Source organism: Scomber japonicus, chromosome 22 (genome assembly GCF_027409825.1).
Source record: "Scomber japonicus isolate fScoJap1 chromosome 22, fScoJap1.pri, whole genome shotgun sequence".
Classification (NCBI taxonomy): Eukaryota; Metazoa; Chordata; class Actinopteri; order Scombriformes; family Scombridae; genus Scomber; species Scomber japonicus.
Window position 1 is genome coordinate 5,075,674 of NC_070599.1, and position 20,278 is coordinate 5,095,951.

At 39.4% G+C, this 20,278-nt stretch overlaps 1 protein-coding gene across 1 annotated transcript in view; it reads left to right on the plus strand.

Annotated features, from left to right (window-relative positions):
- The window catches only part of ank2b (ankyrin 2b, neuronal), a 189,409-nt gene that overhangs the window by 106,364 nt on the left and 62,767 nt on the right, over nucleotides 1–20,278 (plus strand). Inside the window, exons 2-4 of the mRNA XM_053343933.1 lie at nucleotides 11,050–11,151; nucleotides 16,742–16,840; nucleotides 20,135–20,233. Of these exons, the coding sequence (XP_053199908.1) occupies nucleotides 11,050–11,151; nucleotides 16,742–16,840; nucleotides 20,135–20,233 (300 nt within the window). The remainder of the gene's footprint in view (nucleotides 1–11,049; nucleotides 11,152–16,741; nucleotides 16,841–20,134; nucleotides 20,234–20,278) is intronic.

A 20,278-nucleotide genomic window follows, 5' to 3' on the forward strand; every position in this document is an offset into this window, starting at 1 on the left:
TTTATATTCATTTCATTCCATATGGTGTTACTCAGTTTTCCGTACTTGGCTCAATCATTTTTTTCTTTATACTGTTTCTGGGCTAGAAAATAAAAGCATAACATTATACATAGTTCATTTTACATACTTCAGTTGGGGTTCAATACAAACAGAAACACATAAATAACATTTAAGAGCAAAAAAGTGACGAAATTAGAATCTGATGACCCCCAACACTTTTTAACTAGACAACCCAATAAATAAAAAAGGTTTGTCTGTTTATAATGGAGTAAATGGCATAGATGAAGCTCCAGATGTGATTTGAGGCCTGTGGTGGATCTGTTCATATTTTTTTCCCCTGTGCAATTTTGTCAGAAATGCCGAAACGTGACGATGACTGGCTTGCTTACTCAGTTTCTATTCATTCATTCATTGAAAATTCCAAAGTGGATTTCTCATGTGTTCTCAGTGAAGCCCTCAACAATGAGCAGTCTTTTTCCCTATGCTAACATATTCAGTGAATGAGAATTGTTGGGTGATATTTTCAACAATGAGGGCATTGTTAGTCACGTCTTAGAAGACTGCAAAGAGAATGGAGACATTTACCGCTCTGATGTCATCAGACAAGGACATTCACAGGGACACAGGGTCAGTACAAAACAAACATCTGACCGTGGATGGTAGACACATGTAGACACGTAGAAACAGCAGGAACCTGTTTTTGTGAAGCTTTTATTAAACAGCCAAACCATTAATTCTGTGCAGCCAATCAATTACTATGAAAAGGTCTGTGTGGCTTAATTTGCATTCAGTCCAACAGAATCAATATAGCCCTGCTCTGGGCTGCAGTCTGACACAGATCTGCATTAACTAAAGAGCATGCCTGCTTCCATTAAACAGTCCACAATGTGAGGTTTAGTGATCACAACTCCAATAAGCAAGAAAAGTCACTTTGGGGGCTGGACTGGTGCCCAGTATACTGCAAGTAGCACAAGTCACCATGAGGGGTTAACTGATATAGTGACAACCAGCACTAACATCGATACTGCTATTTTTCTTGCTTAAAGACAACTCTTTAAGTTGGTGCATAGCTTTAGCAGGCATGCAGTAAAAGCAGGGCTTAGTTTTCAGTCTGGGTGAAGACATTTATAAAAAGGTCACATGGAGGCAGGTTACACTGGTTGTATATGTAACCCTATAGGTGTCACTTCAAGGTAAATCAGGGGAAGGACATGCTAACAGTGTTATTTAGCAGTGTTCTTTAGCACTATGGGACTGAAATTACTTTTCATGGTAGTAGGAGACACAGTTTATACCTTGATATTGAAAAACAGTCAGATTTTTCTGGTTGACAATGCTAATGTAACATATCTTCATCTTGATGTTTTTGTTACCTGGTTGGTTGATGATAATCAATGCACAAACTCCAGACTAGAGACTATTTTTGCTGTAGTTTGACAAGTTGTCTAAATTTAAGGTGCGCTTATAAGCTTTACGCAGAGCCTTCAACCACATCTCATGGCCTTCATTAGCAAATGGGATTCACTCACTTGTCATGGCGTTGTATCAGTTATCATCACATGACCTAAATATGGAACTATGGCCATGAGGTGCAATTGAGGACTCCAGAAGAAGCAAGTTACAGAGCTTGATGGCTAATTCCAGTCTCCATTCCACTTCCCCTGTCCTTTCACCCAGTGTTATTGGGTTAAATGTTTAATTAGTCCAATGGAATAAGAGCATCATTAGTGCCTTAATGTATAGATAAGGACATTCCCATGAGCTTCAGCTGTACTTTGTGTGAGTACATTCTCACAGAGATGCTACCATGATATTTAGATCGCTATCCAAACTGTCCAAGACATACAGTATAGATTTTAACCATTTTGATTACATCAGGATTGTATCGGACTGTTGGTGTCATCTACTGGGACATGTAGACCAATAGATCAGTGCCTCATTAGTAGCCGTTGGGCAGGGTCACCACTGAGGGATGAAAACAGTGATTGACCTGGACATGGACCCGTGGAACATGCCAGGTTTAGAGATGTTGAGCTACACACAGGAAGCCTGAAATGTTTGGTTGTCCACTGTTTTCCAATAAGAGGTAGCAGACATTTAGTGTGTCCTTTGGAATAAATGTGTTTAACTTTTGTATCACCATTCCCTGCATTATTACAACAATTATTGGTTTATATCAGTCCAGTGAGTACTGTATGTGGTGCCCCCCTCCTTCTTCCTGTTTTGACAGACTGCCCTTTGCCGACCACCCTCTCTCTCCACATGCATAGCTAGGCTGGTGGGTGTAAAAATAGCCGGGTGAGGGAGGGGGGTGGTGGTGGTCAATGGTCAGGGAGTTGGAATTAGCAATGAGCTAGCCACTGCTGTGCTGGCAGTAGTAACTGGAGGCGAGTCCAGTCAAGAGGTCCAACAGGGACAGGGGCGCCACTAAGGCCAAAGAGAAGTGAGGTTTGGGCCAGGACTTTAGGGGGTCTTTCCCCCCTGGATGGTAGCCTGTAAAGTTTTTAGGGGGATGGTAGGGGAAGCAGGGACAGGGAGTGGATTAGCAAAGTGATTAAATGCACTCGCTTAGATTCTTCTACGTTCTGATGGGATAGACTTGAATACCTTGCAGCATGGGCAATGCAGCCATGTGTAAGGTGTGTGGCTCGGACAAGGGCCTGAGGACGACAGGGAGCCAGTCTAACCTGGACCAGAATGCTTTGCCAGACTACTACTGTGTGGAGCATTTTCCTCCACTGCCTCCACTGATGCTGGTAAGAGCCCACACTGGCAGGTGGAGCCTGTAGTGCAACTTCAGGCAACTGGGACACTCCTGAACTATTGATTTTGGGGGTATTTTAGGAGATATACACAGATAGAAATGTTTTGAGTAACTTTTTAAAGCAAAAATCTTTGAAGCAGTAGGAAGTCAGTGTCAGCTCTCGCTTTTAAATCTTCAGTTATTTTTATTTTGGTCACAGTCTTGAAGTCAGCTGTTTGTTGTAGCTGTCATGAACAAGCTGTTTTTAAGTATTCTACAGTACACTGCTATGGAGTTATACTTCTGATATAAGAATCTGTACTGATGTGTAGCTTGATATATTACCCAGGCGTGTGAGTTTGGCCTTTCTAAGAAGAGTGCGTGTTTGTGTGTAAGGGTGTGTGTGTGGGATGGAGTGAGGTGTTGTTCCCTCTCCTCACCCCCTTAAAGGACAGTGTGACATTTTTGCTCTGAAAGTATCCATGCACAGCAGCATGTGGACTCTTGTGGCTAATTTGAAAAGCAATATAATGACTTTAGCAGCATGCTGCTGCTGCAGTGTTACCAGGAATACAAGGGCATGAATATGACTTGCTTAGTCTAGTGCTGAGTCTTAGTTTGTGACTTTTCCTAAAGCACATTTTAGAAATATGTGTCAGTGGTGACCTTATTCAGCTTGTTTCCACATGAATGGTCTTTTGTATTAAGTGGCAGCTTTGTAATAGATATTGGCTTGTTAGCTTGATAGCTTTGTTTTACCAGATTAGAATTTAAAGTGAGTGTAGATTATCTCAAGCTACCTGTCAAGAACTCTAATAGATGAGATGATAGAGTATGTTGTAAACCTTGATTCAAATAGGAGTGCTATAGCCAGGGCAACATACACAAATACACACACACACACAGAGCATCACTTAATGCTGCCATTTTTTATCTAAAGTACACTGTATGTTTTTAATATTGATTTAATACCTTCGTACAAAAATCAACATGCAATTAACTATTCACCAATAATGCGGTTAATAGAGAATGTTGTGCAAAGTCATCATTGGTGGTGTGTTCAAGTGCTGAAGGGAGATTCTGACCTAAATTCAGCTTTCATTACACTAAACTAATTTATATGATTTAATAGCTACAGGTGTTAATACAAAGCTTTTTGGCATCATGGGTAACAGATCCACCAGATATCACCATTAACTTAAGTTTTTATAACAGTTCCTGTACAATAATCTAACCTTAATACAAGCAAATGAAAGCTTCACTAATCAATACTTTTATTTAACAGCAAAGCAGTGTGACAGATAGAGATGAGCCTCATTACTGCGGTGGGGAAACAGTCACTGTGTGTGTGTGTGTGTGTGTGTGTGTGTGTGTGTGTGTGTGTGTGTGTGTGTGTGTGAAGTCAGGCACATCGACCCTTCACCATCAGTTTTCTGACTCGACACAGCTGTACTGTCTGTTACACTAGCTGCCAAACACCCAAGTGGATACTTACAGTGCTTTTTATGACTGTCAGTCTGTGGTGTGAGGGTGGTAGACACAGAGCTGGATGCATTAATCACTCTACATGTGTAGGTGTTCATGCTGTATTTGTCATTTTAACAGCGATATCACAGTTTTCCTCCAAGTGGGTAAAATGATTGTCTCAAAGTCACAATTTGGATGCTTGGATTCCAGTTTTTTACATAGCCTATAAGTTAACTTCAACATCAGCCCAGTGACTGAGGTACAGCAGTAACCATTAGTTGATTGGCAGTAACAGTTTTGATAATCATTAATTAAGATTTTTTTTCAAGCAAAATACCAAACTAGATGGTCCTGTATATATATATGATAGTATTGTAATAATCTGGGGTTATAAACTGGCTGGTGAAAACATAGAATTTGAAGACATTGCATTGTGTTTTAGGACATGTTTTTTTTTAGATAAGATCAGATATTCCTTTATTAGTCCCACGGTGGGGAAATGTATAATATTGCAGCAGCAAGTGGATAGCACAAATAGAAAGAAAGAGCATCAATAGAAAGAATAAAGAACAATAAATAATAAGTAAGTACACAAGCAATAAAAACAATACTAGTAAAAAAATATAGTAAAAAAATAGTAACATTGGTGTTGTCAGAATGATAATATACCTGAGTCTGATATTGATATTATACATTTTAGTTTTGTGGTATCTGTGGTTGACTACGTGTTACACCTATTGTAAACTGAACTGAGTTGTGGAATATTTAGTGATGTACATTACAGTTTTCTTTGGTTTGAGGGAGCTATTTTCTCTCCTCTGTTTTATAATGACTCCTCTCTCCCCCTCTTTATTTAAAAGCTAAAACCACTACAGTGTGAGGTGAAGAAGATGTGATTTGATGGCAAAGATTTCAAAATGGAGAGTAAATAGTGAGGGATGAAGAGAAGTGACAGGACAAAGAAAACGACAGGAAGTCCAAAGTTTGGGTTCATTTCAAGCTGAAGCAAAATAAAGACTAACTCAGTGTACAGTGTATGTAAGACCGAACTATCACAATAGCACAACATCAATGCTTCAGCCTCTCAGCAGAAGGCATCCAGTCCACTAGATTACTCAATTTATCCATGGAATAATCAGTTAGAATACCTGATTACTAAAATAAGGCTCATATCAGTTCAGTCACTTCAGTCTTTTACACTAACACCAGGTTTCTACTTGCACAGCATTTGTATGCACACTATTTCCTACATCATGTTTGTGACACTAATGTTTTGCAGCGACTCATCCCACGTCCCACCCACCTCCTGTTTTTAGCCACAGTCTATTCCGGTGGGCCCCAGCAATACGACCTTTGACCCCGCTCTTACACCGATACAGTCACACACAGCTTTGAAGTTCTCCTCAAATCTTCCGGCCATGGAACTCACTGGAACGCTAGAGATTTTCTCTTGGATCACTGAATACTTACTGATCCCTATTTAGCTTCTCTGTCTTCAATTTAACAGTCATGAAAAATACATTTGTCATATGTCAGGTTATGAAACTGTCCTGTCAGAATATAACATACAGTACAGTATATGGAGGATGATTGGACTGTGTTCCTTACTTACATAATACACATTACATCATATATCTATGATTCTATATTGCTGCATTGTATTAAACCACTACATGGATGCATGGAAGTTATTTGCATTAACATCTAAATTTAGCTGAAACACATAATCCTGCTGGTCCTGCACTGATGGACTGTATGTCCACAGGGACAGCTCTGATAGGCTTGAAGCAGCCGAGGGCCATTGACATTAGTCTTCCGAGGCTCGGTATCACTGTACGCAGGTCAGCTGACATTGATCATAATGTTAATGAAGGAGATGGAAGCACAGGGAAGGTGGATGTGTTGAATATATCAGGAGTTCCAGTTATGTAAGCTTAAGGATGATGAATTACAGCGGGCTATTTTTACAGTGTATGAATGATCTGCAATACTTTATGTCTTTATTGTTACCGGGGGTGAACTTCTCACACCGCTAAAATGTCAGCTTTTGGGAGTAAAGAAGAAAAGCAGCTTTTCAGTCGGCTAAATGTGGCTTTTTATGGTTATAATGATTATAGGTTGTGTTGATTGAAGTGCTGTTGTAATCTCTAACTCGCTCTGTGGCTGTGTGGCTGCTCCATGGACTTATGTGTGCAAGGCAACCCAAAGGAGCTTTTAATATGAGAACACACACATAAACACAGCCAGCGCCATCAGGAGAGTTGCAGTTGCTAGTAAACACAGATAATGTTATTACGTCCTGACAGCTAGGAATAGAATGTGTTCCTTCAATCAAATCAACACAGTTGCCATACAGTACGCTGTGTGTCTTGTTCTTATCTGGGCTAAATGTCACCTTAAACGGTTGAGGTTACAAGAGTTTAAAGTTACATGTATGTTACTAGTTGATGATAGAGTTAATTGTTAAGGCACACTCATGCAGTAACATGTTCATTTTTGGCTACAGTAGTCCACAAAGCTAGGTTAAAGCTAGGTTCATTTTTAGGCACTAGAGGGCAAATAAATGCTAAAAAAAGTTAACAGACACACAGCTGTGCCAACAAAATTGCTATGACTAGCATACATGTCTAAGTAACTGCCTGTTTTCAGGAAGCATACTGTAGAGTAACATTTCCAACATATTGGAGTTGTGTTTCTGTCCAGCTAACAAATATAAGGTTCAATATTGACTTCCTTGACTATTGCTAAAGGTTCCATTCTCTTTAGCAGCTAGTTGCTAACTTTGTCTGTCTGGTGTTTGGCAAGTGTACAGTGAGTTAGCTTTTTCATATCTAGTTTCCTGAAATCAACAGCTTGAAATGAGGCTGAGAGGAGCAGTGAGACTGAACTGTGCTGTAAAATCAAAAATAATGAGCTAAACGATGCTAGTAAGAACCATAAAACTGCAGAGTTGGCTAATGAATTTATGTGTTAAATACAGCTACAATAATTGGTTAATGCAGCTTTAACAAGTGAATGTTCAAATGTTAGCATGGCTCCAGTGCTCATCTTTTTTAGTTATGGAATTGATAAACTGCCAGCTTATTAATAGCTAACATGTTAGTCATACTAAGCTAGCATTAGCAATAAGTTAGTATGGTTTGTATGGCCACCCAAATGTTAGCCATATACTTGCCAAATGCACATTCTAATCACCTAATATACACTGAAATGTAAGCTAACACATTAACATTAAAGATTTTGACATGTCATAACAGTGTAAGCATTCCAATAACTTATACAGTAACTCTAACCCTGTTCCTTGATGAAGACCATTAAGATGTGGTTAAAAATTATATTTACTGAGAAGTAAGAAATGCAACTCATTAACGTGGGAGCTAGTATCACTCATAATGTGTGTGTTAGCATGAGAGCAACAAGCTACTGTGGACAAATAGATTATTTTTGATGTAGCTAGCTAATTAGCTAATTGGTAAATTGACAGAAAATCTCACAAAAAATATGAGTGGTTTCCATAAGAACTGTCCAATATATGATTATATAACTGACAATGGCAAATAAAGAGCTGTTATATCTCACATGTGAATGAGAGTGATGCTGTGGCACGATGCCAGCTGGTTTGATGGGCACTTCTAAAGGAAGCAATGCCCTTCATGTGTTCTGTGCTAGCTCTGCTGACAGACAGAAAGCCCTGTTGTCATGGTTACCTCCAGAGAGGGCAGTGCTTTTTTGTCTCCGTGGTAACTGGGAGGGGCTTGGATGCTCACAGGCTTGGCACTGGTCTCTCACAGTGTGTTGGAGGAGGTTTGCATTATTGATATAGCTGGTCGCATTGCACAGATGAAGACGTTGTAAATGAATGTTTGATGTAATGTGTTGATGGAGGACTGTGCTTTGTCACGCTTGGCAGGTTAGATTAAGTCTTCAAGTCTAGACACAAGATAAATAGGAACCCACATCATATATGTATGACAGACACATACTGGTGCTACCTTTTATTTCACTTAACCCCACTCATGTTTCTTCAACAGTAGATGAAACAACCTTCATGCTTGACATGTTCCTTTTATTAACTTTTATTTTAAATTTCAGTCTGTATTCATTACCAGTAATAACATGACTCACCCTAAGAAAGTCAAAGTCAGAACAGCTTTTCTGATCTGCACAGCACATTCAAAACCCCATCAAAGAGAGTGACAAACTGACTAAGCTCCTTATAACCAGGAGTTATGAAACAATTTCTGTAGGATGCTGCTTGCCACAATTCTCTCTTTCTCTCCAATGTAAAGTGCTTTCCATTCAAAAGCCTCACTTGTCTGAGAGTCCTGTCTTTCTCCAGTCTAAGTGCCACTGTAGCAAACCCGCCGGTTGCAGAAAGATGATTAGGGCAAGGTCTTGCATAATGTGTCTCGTCAGCTCTGGAGGGAATGTGAGGATATTATCAGACAGGCTTGATTGTGGTAATGGCTGCTTTGTACAGTGCTGCTGGAAAACAATGCTAACCCTGTGAGGCTGCATGAAATCTTTCCATGGTCTATTTTCTGTTCTGTTGTATTTTATTGTAACTGAGAATGCTTGACTTTTCTATAATTTTAGTCTAAAAAGATTGACATAGTTGAGTCCCCCCCCAACCCTTAAAGATACCAAAAATAAATGTTAAGATTTTCCACATTTTATTTGTTGATTAAGCAATTTAATGGTTATGTCCTTATTATATCAATTGCATCTGCATGTTTTAGTTAAATAAAACAGTTCTTTCACAGACATTTCTCTGAAAAACAATACAATTGATTTCTATTTCTATTTTCACTATGAATACTATCAAATTACATTTTATTTCTTTCCAGGAAATCATGTGAAAAAGATTGGAAAATGATGGTGCTACAGAATAAAGCGTCCCAGTTTTAATTCACAGTTCAAGAATGAAAACTAGTACTTTAACTGAAAAGTTTCCTATCATCTTAAATGCAGATTTTGCACTGTGGCAGTACAATGTAACCGCAAACAATATTACAATAATATATAAGAACATATACACCTTCTGCTGAGTCTAAACTTTTGACTTATGTGGGTGGAAAATTGTGCGGACCAGAATGTGTCCCAGTGGTGACTGACAAAACTGCTGCTTTTCTGGTTGATGCAGTTGAGTGCTGAGAAGTACAACAATGGTTCATCCTGACAAGTTAACACATATCAACTGGCAATGGCAATGGAGTTGTGACTTGGAACTAGAGCCTACAATGTGATCACTTCATTAGTGGAGTACTCTGACCTTTTGTGAAATCACCCCAGAAGTCAGATGAGAGGGTTGATGTCATATTAATATCCAGTACAGAGAAAGGACAGGATGTGTTAAGCCAACACAAAGACCAGAAACAGGGGGAAACTCAGAGTAACACTACATGGTAACTTTATGTTTTTGTTAGACAATGCTATCTAGGGCTGGGTATCAGTACTGGCTACTTTTATGGTATCAACCAAAATAAATCAATACCAAGTAGAGGTTGAATTTCCAACAAAAAGCAAAGAATGCAGTAGTTTTTGGTGTAACACACACAACTTGAGCATCCTTGAACACAACAACAAGGACAGTTTCTAAAGAACTCCTTTCTCAAACAGCCTTCAAGTCTCTGCAAGTTCACTTTTGTATTGTATCATAAACATTCTTGAAATGATTGGCTGCCTTTAATGTAAACCTGAAACTGTACAGTGTGTGTAATACATGGATAACCATCAGTGTGGTCGTTTGAGGTGGTTGTACTTGCTTTGCAGAAAGCTCCAGTATCTGTGAGCCTGAGTGATGCAGTGCAGTTCTCTGCAGCAGCTGACTGCAGGTCAAACACAAACACCACACTACAGCTATATGTATGTGTATGAAGTAGACATCACTGCTGCAATGTCACTGCTCATTTTACACATCATCAGTGCTGCGTCCTTCCCCCCTGATCTTTGACAACATGTGAGCAGGGTGAGATTACTGAGTGACAGATTGTGATGAAGGAAAGGACAGACCACGCTTCAACTTTAATATCTGTCAACGCTGAAAAAGCTGGCTTATGAGGATTTTAGGCAAACTGCAACCTCGGTGGCAAAATAAGAGATCTCTGCACACCGTCGCTGACCCTTGACCTCCCTGCTGAAGGTAGTAATGCAGTTTGAATGCAGTACAAGGGAAGCATCGCACAGTGATTTTCCACAGCAGGGGCAGAGAGAGCTGTGAGAGCTTTGAACAAGCTGAGTGTGAGCCAGGATTTAGCTTTAGCGAATGCACCAAGAGGAAAATGCTGAATCATTCTGCCTCCTTATTGTCCTGGTCTGTTTCCAACTGCAGCTCTCTCAGCATCCAAAAGCAGGGGACATGTCCTTCCCTAAAAACGGACACACGCATTGTTGTGTACAAAGGAAAAGCATATTTCACTGACTGGCTGCACAGTTTAGATTGAGAATGATTTATTGTGATATTATGGTCAATGCCTAGTTAGATCTTTAAGAAACCACATTTCCCACGATTGTACGACTCTTCCTGCACCAACTTCAACTTAACCTTTTATAATATATAGATTCTATTATTAGATTTTCTATGTGTATATGTATATGTATGCACGGGTGTGTGTATACACTATATCTGTTATCACTATTTTAATTTTGTTGTATTTAAGTTGCTGTATCATTATTATGTCCATAATTAATCTAGTATATTAGCATGTATCTGTGTATATAGGTGCATTTTTCCCTTTTCTTTTCCTTTAAATGTATCCCCTCTTTTGCTTGAATGGAAATGTTTATATATATTTTACATATATCTAGAGTTGATTGTATTCCTTTTGTGTCTCTTCCAGTCTGACAGTAACACCAGTTTCCTGCGAGCAGCGAGGGCAGGGAACATCGACAAAGTTTTGGAATATCTGAAAGGAGGAGTAGACATCAGCACCTGCAATCAGGTAGGAGACAGAGAACATAGTGTGCATAATAATACATAACAGCCCCCATACACCCTCACACACACACCCTAGGGCTGTACGATGTAGGCAACAATCATTTTTGACGTATGTTGATTGGAGTTCAGCAAAAATGGAAACACTTATGTAAACATGCCTGGAGGTTTCCCCACAAGCCAATCTCAGGACACTGCAATATAAACCTGTGCAAACAAAGTTAGATGAAATAATGGATTTTAAACATTCTTGCATAATGAGGTTTGATTTTTAAGGCTACTTGTGAAACAGGGTGACAACAAGATGGATACACAGGTTTGTCACCTTATACCTTGTTGTGGTGAACATGTTACACAACAAGCAGACATTAAGCAACATTAGCATTCATTCAAAGTTGCATTCCTGATCTCTCGAGTCTAGAATTTCAATATTCACTCTTCTCTTAGCTTTGGTTTGGTCTCCACCGACTTCTCAGAAGTTCATGACTGACTCTTTAGCTGATAAACACTCAACTAGGTTTGCCAATTTCTGCTAACATTTTCTGTCTGTTGTTTGGTACTGGACATAGTGTGTAGTGGGTTTATCAAAGCTTAAAACCTTTTACATTAGATATCATCATTTTATTCATTGCTAATATAAAATACTATATAATGCAGCTTTAACTTCCTTGTTAAGTGAGTCCAGTGGTTCTTGCTAATAATTTAGCATACACTATGTTGAGTAATGTAGCTTCATGCTAGTCTCTCATTATCGGATCATCTCCATATGTGTCCAAGTGTGGGGTTGAAATTTTAAGGTGGAACCTTTTTCACACCCATGTAACCAACATGAACACTACTTTTAGATAGTAAACATATGTATTTGATATTGAAATGATCCACAGAATGTATCTGTGTGTGGCTTGTCACGTTTCATGCCGTTAATCTGTATAGGCACGTACTAAATACTTACATCCCTGTAGGGGACGATACTGTGTTTAATCAGAGAGAGTTTCTTTTTTTAGGACCACTCATTATCTAGTCTCCTCTAAGCCCATTAGCATTCCAGTCATGGACAAGGGGGGGGGGGTACTTGATATGATGTAAACAGTCCTGTCCTAGCAACAGTCATAATGACCAGCCTGGTAAACAAAAGTCACATGGAGTGGAAATGTAAGATTTGCTGGTGTGTCTGTGGCGAGTAGAGACTTTTTTGTTATCACCTACTTACGTTTGGAATGATGTTGATCACTTGTGTCCTTGAGGATATTTTGAGCTCCCGTATTTGCGTGTCTTCCTCTCGAGCTATGTTTCTATTGTTGTGGTCATAAGGTTGCTGTCAGACAGTAGCGTTTCTTTTATAATACCGAGCAAATTGCCTCAAATTTAAAAGAAGTTGTGATCTTTTCTATCTTTTAAAGAAAAATCTAATTACTTCACAGAGGTTTGGGGTTGTGATTATCCATTTAGCATGGGTCACTAGATCAGAGGTCATCAGAGCATGCAAGAGATACAAACGCCTCCCTGCTGGGGTACAAGTGGGTACACAGTGGATTTCAATAAGATCAGATATAGTGTGTAATTTTCCCTCATATTGGAATGGCAGTTCAAATTTTGAATAGCAAGCAATTGCCCCAATCCATTCTAGAGTTTATTAAGCCTAAATAAGTTCCACTGTAACAAGGTAAACTTATTCAACTGGAATTATATGAAATTTAATTTATATATTTAACTGTATTTAGTCTTATTTTGATACCCTGTACCCATCTAGTATTATTACCTTGGAGCTGATGTTATACAGTAAATGCATTCTCCGAAGTACAAAGACACATTATCAACAAATGATGGATATGTATGTCCAAAAAATGGCATGATCACATTATTTAAAACTCTACAGACTTTCATGATTAATAATGATTACCAGTGGTGTTGTGGGTACATTAAAACTTTGGGGGGAAAAACCATTAAGATAGAAATATGTTCACTCTGTACATAAAGGTTATTGATATGTTTGATAGTGAGAGCTGTTTGAGGTGCACACATCGCGCAAACATCACTCACTTTTACAAAAAAAAGACATTAAAAATCAGTCAAAACCTACAGCTGCACAAGATGACACCCATGGGACCATTACTGTGATGGAACCACTACCTGCTCAGCACAAAACAGACTGATAAAGTTAGCGAATATCTGGTGAACATAGTGGAGCATATAGCAGCTGAAGAGATGGATAGTTTTCTCAGGGGTTGGTGGAGACCAAAACGGAGGTAAAATAAAAGGGATACTAGACTTACATCCATCAGGCTGACATTACCTTGACTACAAATGAATGCCAATGTTGCTTTTGGTTTAATTGTGCAAATGTAGATGTTTGCTATAGCTAACATTTTAGCAGCATTTCCCTGTTTCATATTTTGTCTCAGCTGTGGGTTCATAATATTATAGCATAATATATTAATTTAGCAGCCTGCTAATTGTAAACAGTCTTTAGCAATTCCCTGAAAAATGCCGTTGAGTCTTTGAACTTTCCCACAGGGACTAATGGGTGTTTTACTGTTGCTCTGATGCTGATTATAGCTCAATAACATACTGCACTGATGAGTCGGTATTTATTCTGAATAACAGGCCCGTCCCCCTGAGACAAATTCACCACTACTGTATTAAATTTTCCCCACATCGCATTTTGCATTGCATTAAAACGGCTGCATGGTGTAATAGATCTAACAGATAATTGGGAATGATCTCCTAAGTGATTGTGTTCGTGTGGGCTGACAGAATGAGGTAAGAGATATTATGGATGGGTAAGTGGGTGGACTGGCCATGGTGAATGATAAATGATATAGTGCTTTGCTGCAGGTGAGTACAGGGCATAGTGAGGTGTGTACAAAGATGAATAGGGCTCCTGAGTGTTGTTGGGGAGTTGGACAATATTATGTTCCATCAGAGAATCCTCTAATTTGTGAGTGCAGTTATATGAGATGTGGCATATACTCAAAAAGGTTCCTCCCTGACCACAAGGGAACAATATGGACTTGAAATTTCAACGTTTTCATCCGACATCAAACTCTGTCTGACGTCCTTTGGGCCAAAGAGACGCAGGAACTTGTTCATCTCTGCTGTCTCGTCACAGTTCTCTCATGGGAGAACGGTGACAGGTGCTACTTCAAACAGACTGCTGATGCTTGTTCTCAGATAAAGAAATGTGTCTAACAGAAGCCAGAGAGGGTAACATTCTGGTCTGTCCTGCTGTTCCATAGTGTCCTGCATTTTATTGTCATTACTCTATCTGTGATACTTTGGGTATTATCTTTATCTTTTGGATTTGCAGATCTTTTTTTTCTTTTTTATTGGTGAAACTAGGTAGCTAGAGATGTAGTTGTCTATAAAACTCTGATTGCTCAACTGTTTCTCTAACTGGGGACAAACAGTCTGGAACCAGACCAGGAATTTCTAAGGCCAAGCAAGAAAATAACATATCTTTTATTGCATCTCACAAAGCCAGGCTACTTTCTTACTTATCTCTTCAAAACTATGGTCAACCAGATGTATGGTGGATCAGTCAGTGACCTGTAAGCAGTGTTTAAATGACGACATGACCAACAACTCTTTAACTGAGGTGTCAGATATTGTATATTTCTTTCCTTTCATTTATACATTCTTTTTCTGGAACTTTGGCAACATTTCCAGAACAGATGCCATGTCTCGAGCAAATGTTAATTCAGCCTTGATCGACCATATTAAGCCTATTGAAAGATGGCCTTTACTCTAAAAAAAAACCAATCCAATTGTGAGACAACAGAACACAGAAGCATAGATCAGTTGTCTATATAGACTAGCCATCCAGTAAAGCCATGGACCCCAAACCAAAGAGCATCTACAATAAACAGAATAAAGGGTTCACTCTTCTCTTAGATACAGTGGAACCAAGACATTGGTTATAATTTTACAGTGATACAAGGCCGGCAAGAGAAGGTATGTAAACTGAAACACATATTCTACTTTGCTACTAAATATGCCCCTTTGCCAGCTGTGGAATATCGCAGGACAATGCAAACGCAAGTCAGATGATTCTAGGACAAGCATTCTGTAGGGAGCCTTGGAGTCCAGTGGGACTTTCAGCCTCAGGGAGCTGTGTGATGAGGGTTGCTTTGGCAGTCACGGAGGACATTATTTATCGACTCAGCGGCTCTTTTCAAACTGCAGCCTGATGCTCGGACCGCTGAAAGGGTTATTAAATCAGTGGTGGGTCACATGGAAGAGGAGAGGGGACAAGGAGAACCACTAGGCCTAGATCCACCGCCATACTGCTTGAAGGCATGATGGGAAACAGAAGGCTGCTAGTGGAGCAACACTTAGGCTGTTTAGCTGCTTCAAAAACCTTATACATTTAAAAATCCACTGATCAATGTTTTTCAATCATGGAAAAAATGACTATGTGTAATATGAAAGCCATTGCTCATAGTTCACCTCAGCTAGCAAGCTTTTATCCTGTTTTGGTTTTCTGACCCACAAGCTCTGTTTTCATCATCATTTCCAGCAGTAACTGGCAGCCTGTTTTCATCAGAAAGTGGAACATCTAGGAACTAAAGAGCCAGATATTTTTCTCAGGAGCTGGTGGAGACCAAAAACACAGCTGAAAAGAGTGACTTGGGGCAGATAAACAAAAGCATGATCCCAAAGGAATGCTGATGTTGCATAAATCCAACTTTCCTTAATTAATTCAAACCAGAAATATGTTGAAATATCACTCTACAGTACGTTAATTCTAGGAAACATAGTTTGACAGGAAAATGGTAACTTGAGATCTCATACCCCATCAACCATCTCTATCTCTATCTAAGTTTGTTCCCTCACTTGATGATTATGAGTCATCTTACAGCAGAGCAAGCCCCTCCTACCTTCTCCCTGCCAACCATGTAGCACCTGACACCCAGGAGCCCAATACAGATATTAATAGAGGTCATGAGTGATTTACAATGTGAAACTTCAAACACCAGTCTAGATTACCATGTATTAGGTTTAGGAGAGGTCATTTGTCAATAGTATTTGGAATGAAATATACCAGCTTTAAATTAAATGACAAGATTCTGTTGGCCTTTTGAAGTAGTTTTCTAGATCTTGTGCTATTTTAGAATGAATCCTCAATATCTGTTTATGGTCTCAGCTTTCACAAATATATACCAAATATAATATACAAAATATTTGAGTATAACACAACAACTTGGAATAGAAAATGAGAGGAAATGTGGTTGACCTACACACACACACACACACACACACACACACACACACACACACACACACACACACACACACACACAAACAACTATTTAACTCCATACTCAGCAGTGACTCTATTGCACAACAGAGCACATGGCTCAACATCTAACTCAACTTTGATATCTGGCTGTGATATCATTCTGCCTGTCCCTCCTCTACATGAAGGAGTGAATGTTCATATGTAGAAATAGAACCAGAGAATAAAAGGAAGGCTTAGATAGTTATGGACCAGGAGGAGGAGGTAAACTCTGCTATTTCCATTTGGATTTCTTTAATACCCTGTTGCTGTTGGGTCACTTCGCTTAGAGCCTGACATTTCCTTCCTTGTCTTTTTCCAGAATGGTCTTAATGCACTGCACCTGGCAGCCAAGGAGGGCCATGTGGACCTGGTCCAGGAGCTGCTCGACAGAGGCGCCCCGGTGGATTCTTCAACGAAGGTATGGGATCTCAGCTTCTCACTGGGCAGACTTCAGTTCCTGAAAAGAAGGAACTGGAACTTTCTAACAGGGAGCTGTGCATAGCAGCTATTTCTAGTGTGTTAATTAACTTGAGTTGAGTTCTTCTAACACTTCTAACAGTTTTTTTCTTACTGTGATATTACAAACTAGAACTATCTACAACTGTACTATACATTAGGGCTGCTCGATTATGGAAAAGGTTAGGATTATTGGGTCAAAATTGAAATCACGATTATTAAAACGTTTTGTTTTTTTAACTTTAGAAACATACTGCATTTATTGGACACTTCTTGTCCATTCAGCTTAATTCATTTTCTCTCCCAGCAGCCTTTTATCTGCCGCTTAACGCAACACACAGCAGAAAATGTGCAGAGATATTAGAGCTGAGCGAGTTAAGATGACGATGGTTCACACACCACATCCTGGTCAGTAAACTCAGCATTGTCTGACGCAGGCTGGAAACGTTGCACTTTTATTTACAGTTAAAACATTTTGCCGTGTGTTTCAGCTTCTGTCAAACTAACAGGGCTGCGGCGGCTTCCGGTAGCTTCCGATCTAAGCTTTCAAAATAAAACCTTTGTTATTGTGCGCTTCTCATTATTATTAACAAACAAAGTTGGGGCTTGTAATATTACGGGAGATTCCCGGGAGAAAAGACAAAACGGGAGGGTGGAGGGAGATGGATCTAAAAATACGAGAGAAACCTGGGAAAAACGGGAATGTTGGCAGCTGTATAGTGCATGATGTGGAGGAGGGACGGAAATATGCATGCACGACTTTGTGTTTCTATACAACGTTGCACAACGGAAAATGACAAAAGATGGTTTGACTCCAATTTTATTATTTTTTAGATCGTTTGGCCCCAAAATCGTAATCACGATCAAATTTTGATTAATTAAACAGCCTTACTTTACATACACATCGAGGCTAAAGCCCCTAATATGACTGATATAACTTCTGGCTGGGTCAGTGTGGGACAGCTCCAAAAGGTTTTTGGCCTTTACACTTTGTGGTTTCAAGGTTCGTTCTTGACTTACAACTGCATGACCTACAACTTTTCTCTGACAGTTTAACACATTGACTGAAACCATACACCTGGCAGACACTTATAGGGGCACGAACTGATGTAACGACTTCACCAGAGTCCAAATCCTAGATAGTTACCTATTTGGTTGCGTTAAGGATTTCTAAGGGTGGTGCTGTTAGCGCCATTCTAAAGTTTCTTTAGGTCGTGTAAGAGTGTGGGATAAAAAAGCTGAGGAGGAACACAGAAGGGAGTTTTTGGGAGAGGGTTTAGCATCTTGACCCACTTTTTGAGAAGACCAGTTCCAAGTTTATAACTGACCTCATTGACTGAAAACAACCTTTTGAAGATGATTTAGAGCAGAGGTGTCCAGACTATTCCATAAAGGTTCATGTGGCTGCAGGTTTTCATTCCAACCAAGCAGGAGCACACCGGGCTTGACTCACTTAAATCAACTGATTTCAGGCTTCAGACAGTTGATTGGTCAAATGATGTGTTCTTGATTGGTTGGAACAAAAACCTGCAGGCACACAGCCCTTTACGGAAGAGTTTAGACATGCCTGGTCTAGGGTGTAGAAATAAAGATGAGGAAAAAGCAAAAGAGGACTTATTATGGTTATTAAATATGTCAAATAATCAGGTAAACATATGTTAATGTAATCCCTGTTTGCATTGCTCAAGATAGATTTCTTTATATGGTCATCTGCTCCATACACAGCATGAGTTCACTTCCCCACTCTGCTAAATTTATGGTGGACTTCCATTGTTTTGGGGGAAGTCACGCTGAGCCATGACTCGAGTCAAGCTGGCACGCTGGGGCTGTTTTTCCAATACACAGCAAGTTGTTTACCTGTTAGAGGTGTACTAGTTGTCTGCATGTCCTCATCAAACATCATCATCATCATCACTGTGGCTGTTTCTACTTGTACTTTTCCTCCCTGCATTATTTCTGATCTGCTTAATAAAGAGCTCCAAATATCTCCACATCCTGTTTCAACAGGTTTTTAGCAGGATTAACCAAGCTTTGTTAATTCATTTCCTCTATAAAAGCTTCCTGTTATTTAGTCTGTCATAGGCTTTTAATTTGAAACAGCAAAAAGAGGAAATTGTAGATTTTCTTCAGCAGTAAATTAACACAATGCCAATGGAATAGAGTGGGCTCATTGGGAGAGGGTCTTTAAAGAGACAGGAGCTTAGGCTTCATGTACAAGACAGAAGCTGAACTGAGGGGCTGCATAAAGGTACAGAATAAGATGAATAGGACGTTTTTTAACAGTGAATTATGCAGATCTACTCCCAGAATCAAATTATAGATCTGTAAACGAGCACAATAGGTTCCCTTTAAGTAATGCTGATCATTCCAACAACTGTAATCAGAAAGTCCTGGCATGTTACTGAGCAGGTTGTGTCATTCCTAGGGCCCTATAAAATCCATTTAATTTTTTCCCAAATTCCGTTTTTTCTGTTTTAATTTTTGTGAATTCCGTTCTTTTCATTTTCATTTTTGTGAATCCTGTTTTTTTACCTTTTACTCTTATTTTACTAACAAAAACAGTGTGTTTTTGCAAACAACAGTTCACCTGACACATAGAAGTCCTTCGGGAACTGCTCGGCTCTGTACTGAGGGGTTAGTCTCGAGTTTTCAAAGTTTTTCCGCCAGCAAAGACGTGTTCAGCCGCTTCGCCATGCTTACATTGTTTTGAAGGGGGATGGGCTCAGTCTGTGGAGGGGGCTTGTTGTGCCACCCAGATTTGCTTCCCTCCGTGCAGTTTTCCCCAGACATACGTTCCTCTTCCACATGAAAACTGCATTTCAGTCAAATTATTTCAAATTCTGCAATATTCCACGTTAAAAATAAGTAATAAGTAATTAATTTTAATCGGCCAATTCCGCGATTCTGTCCGCGATTCCATGATCGTGGAAATCATAGGGCCCTACCTTCCAGAATGCAACTACATACTACACACCATTGCTTAACAGCAGAGCTGGACTGCTTGAACAAGAGGCTTTTAAGAGTTAATGTATCTAGTTTTGTTAAGAAAGATGGGGTTTATGTTATAATCTTGAAACTCAGTTCTGCAAACATCTTATCTTATTATTATATAATAAAGTTAGCATATTTTAATGTGGTTAAGTCATGAAAATAGGAAAAAAAGCTGATGTAAAGTGTTGTGACTTGTTTTGGTGGTCTTTATTGTGTAAGTCAGAACTTCCTCTTATTGTGCTTTTATGTTTTTTCATGAATCCAGAAAGGAAACACAGCACTTCACATAGCCTCTCTAGCTGGTCAGGCTGAAGTAGTGAAGATCCTGGTCAAACGAGGAGCTGACATCAATGCGCAGTCGCAGGTGAGCATCTGTACTCTGCTGGTTGTTGTTATGCTGTCATAATGC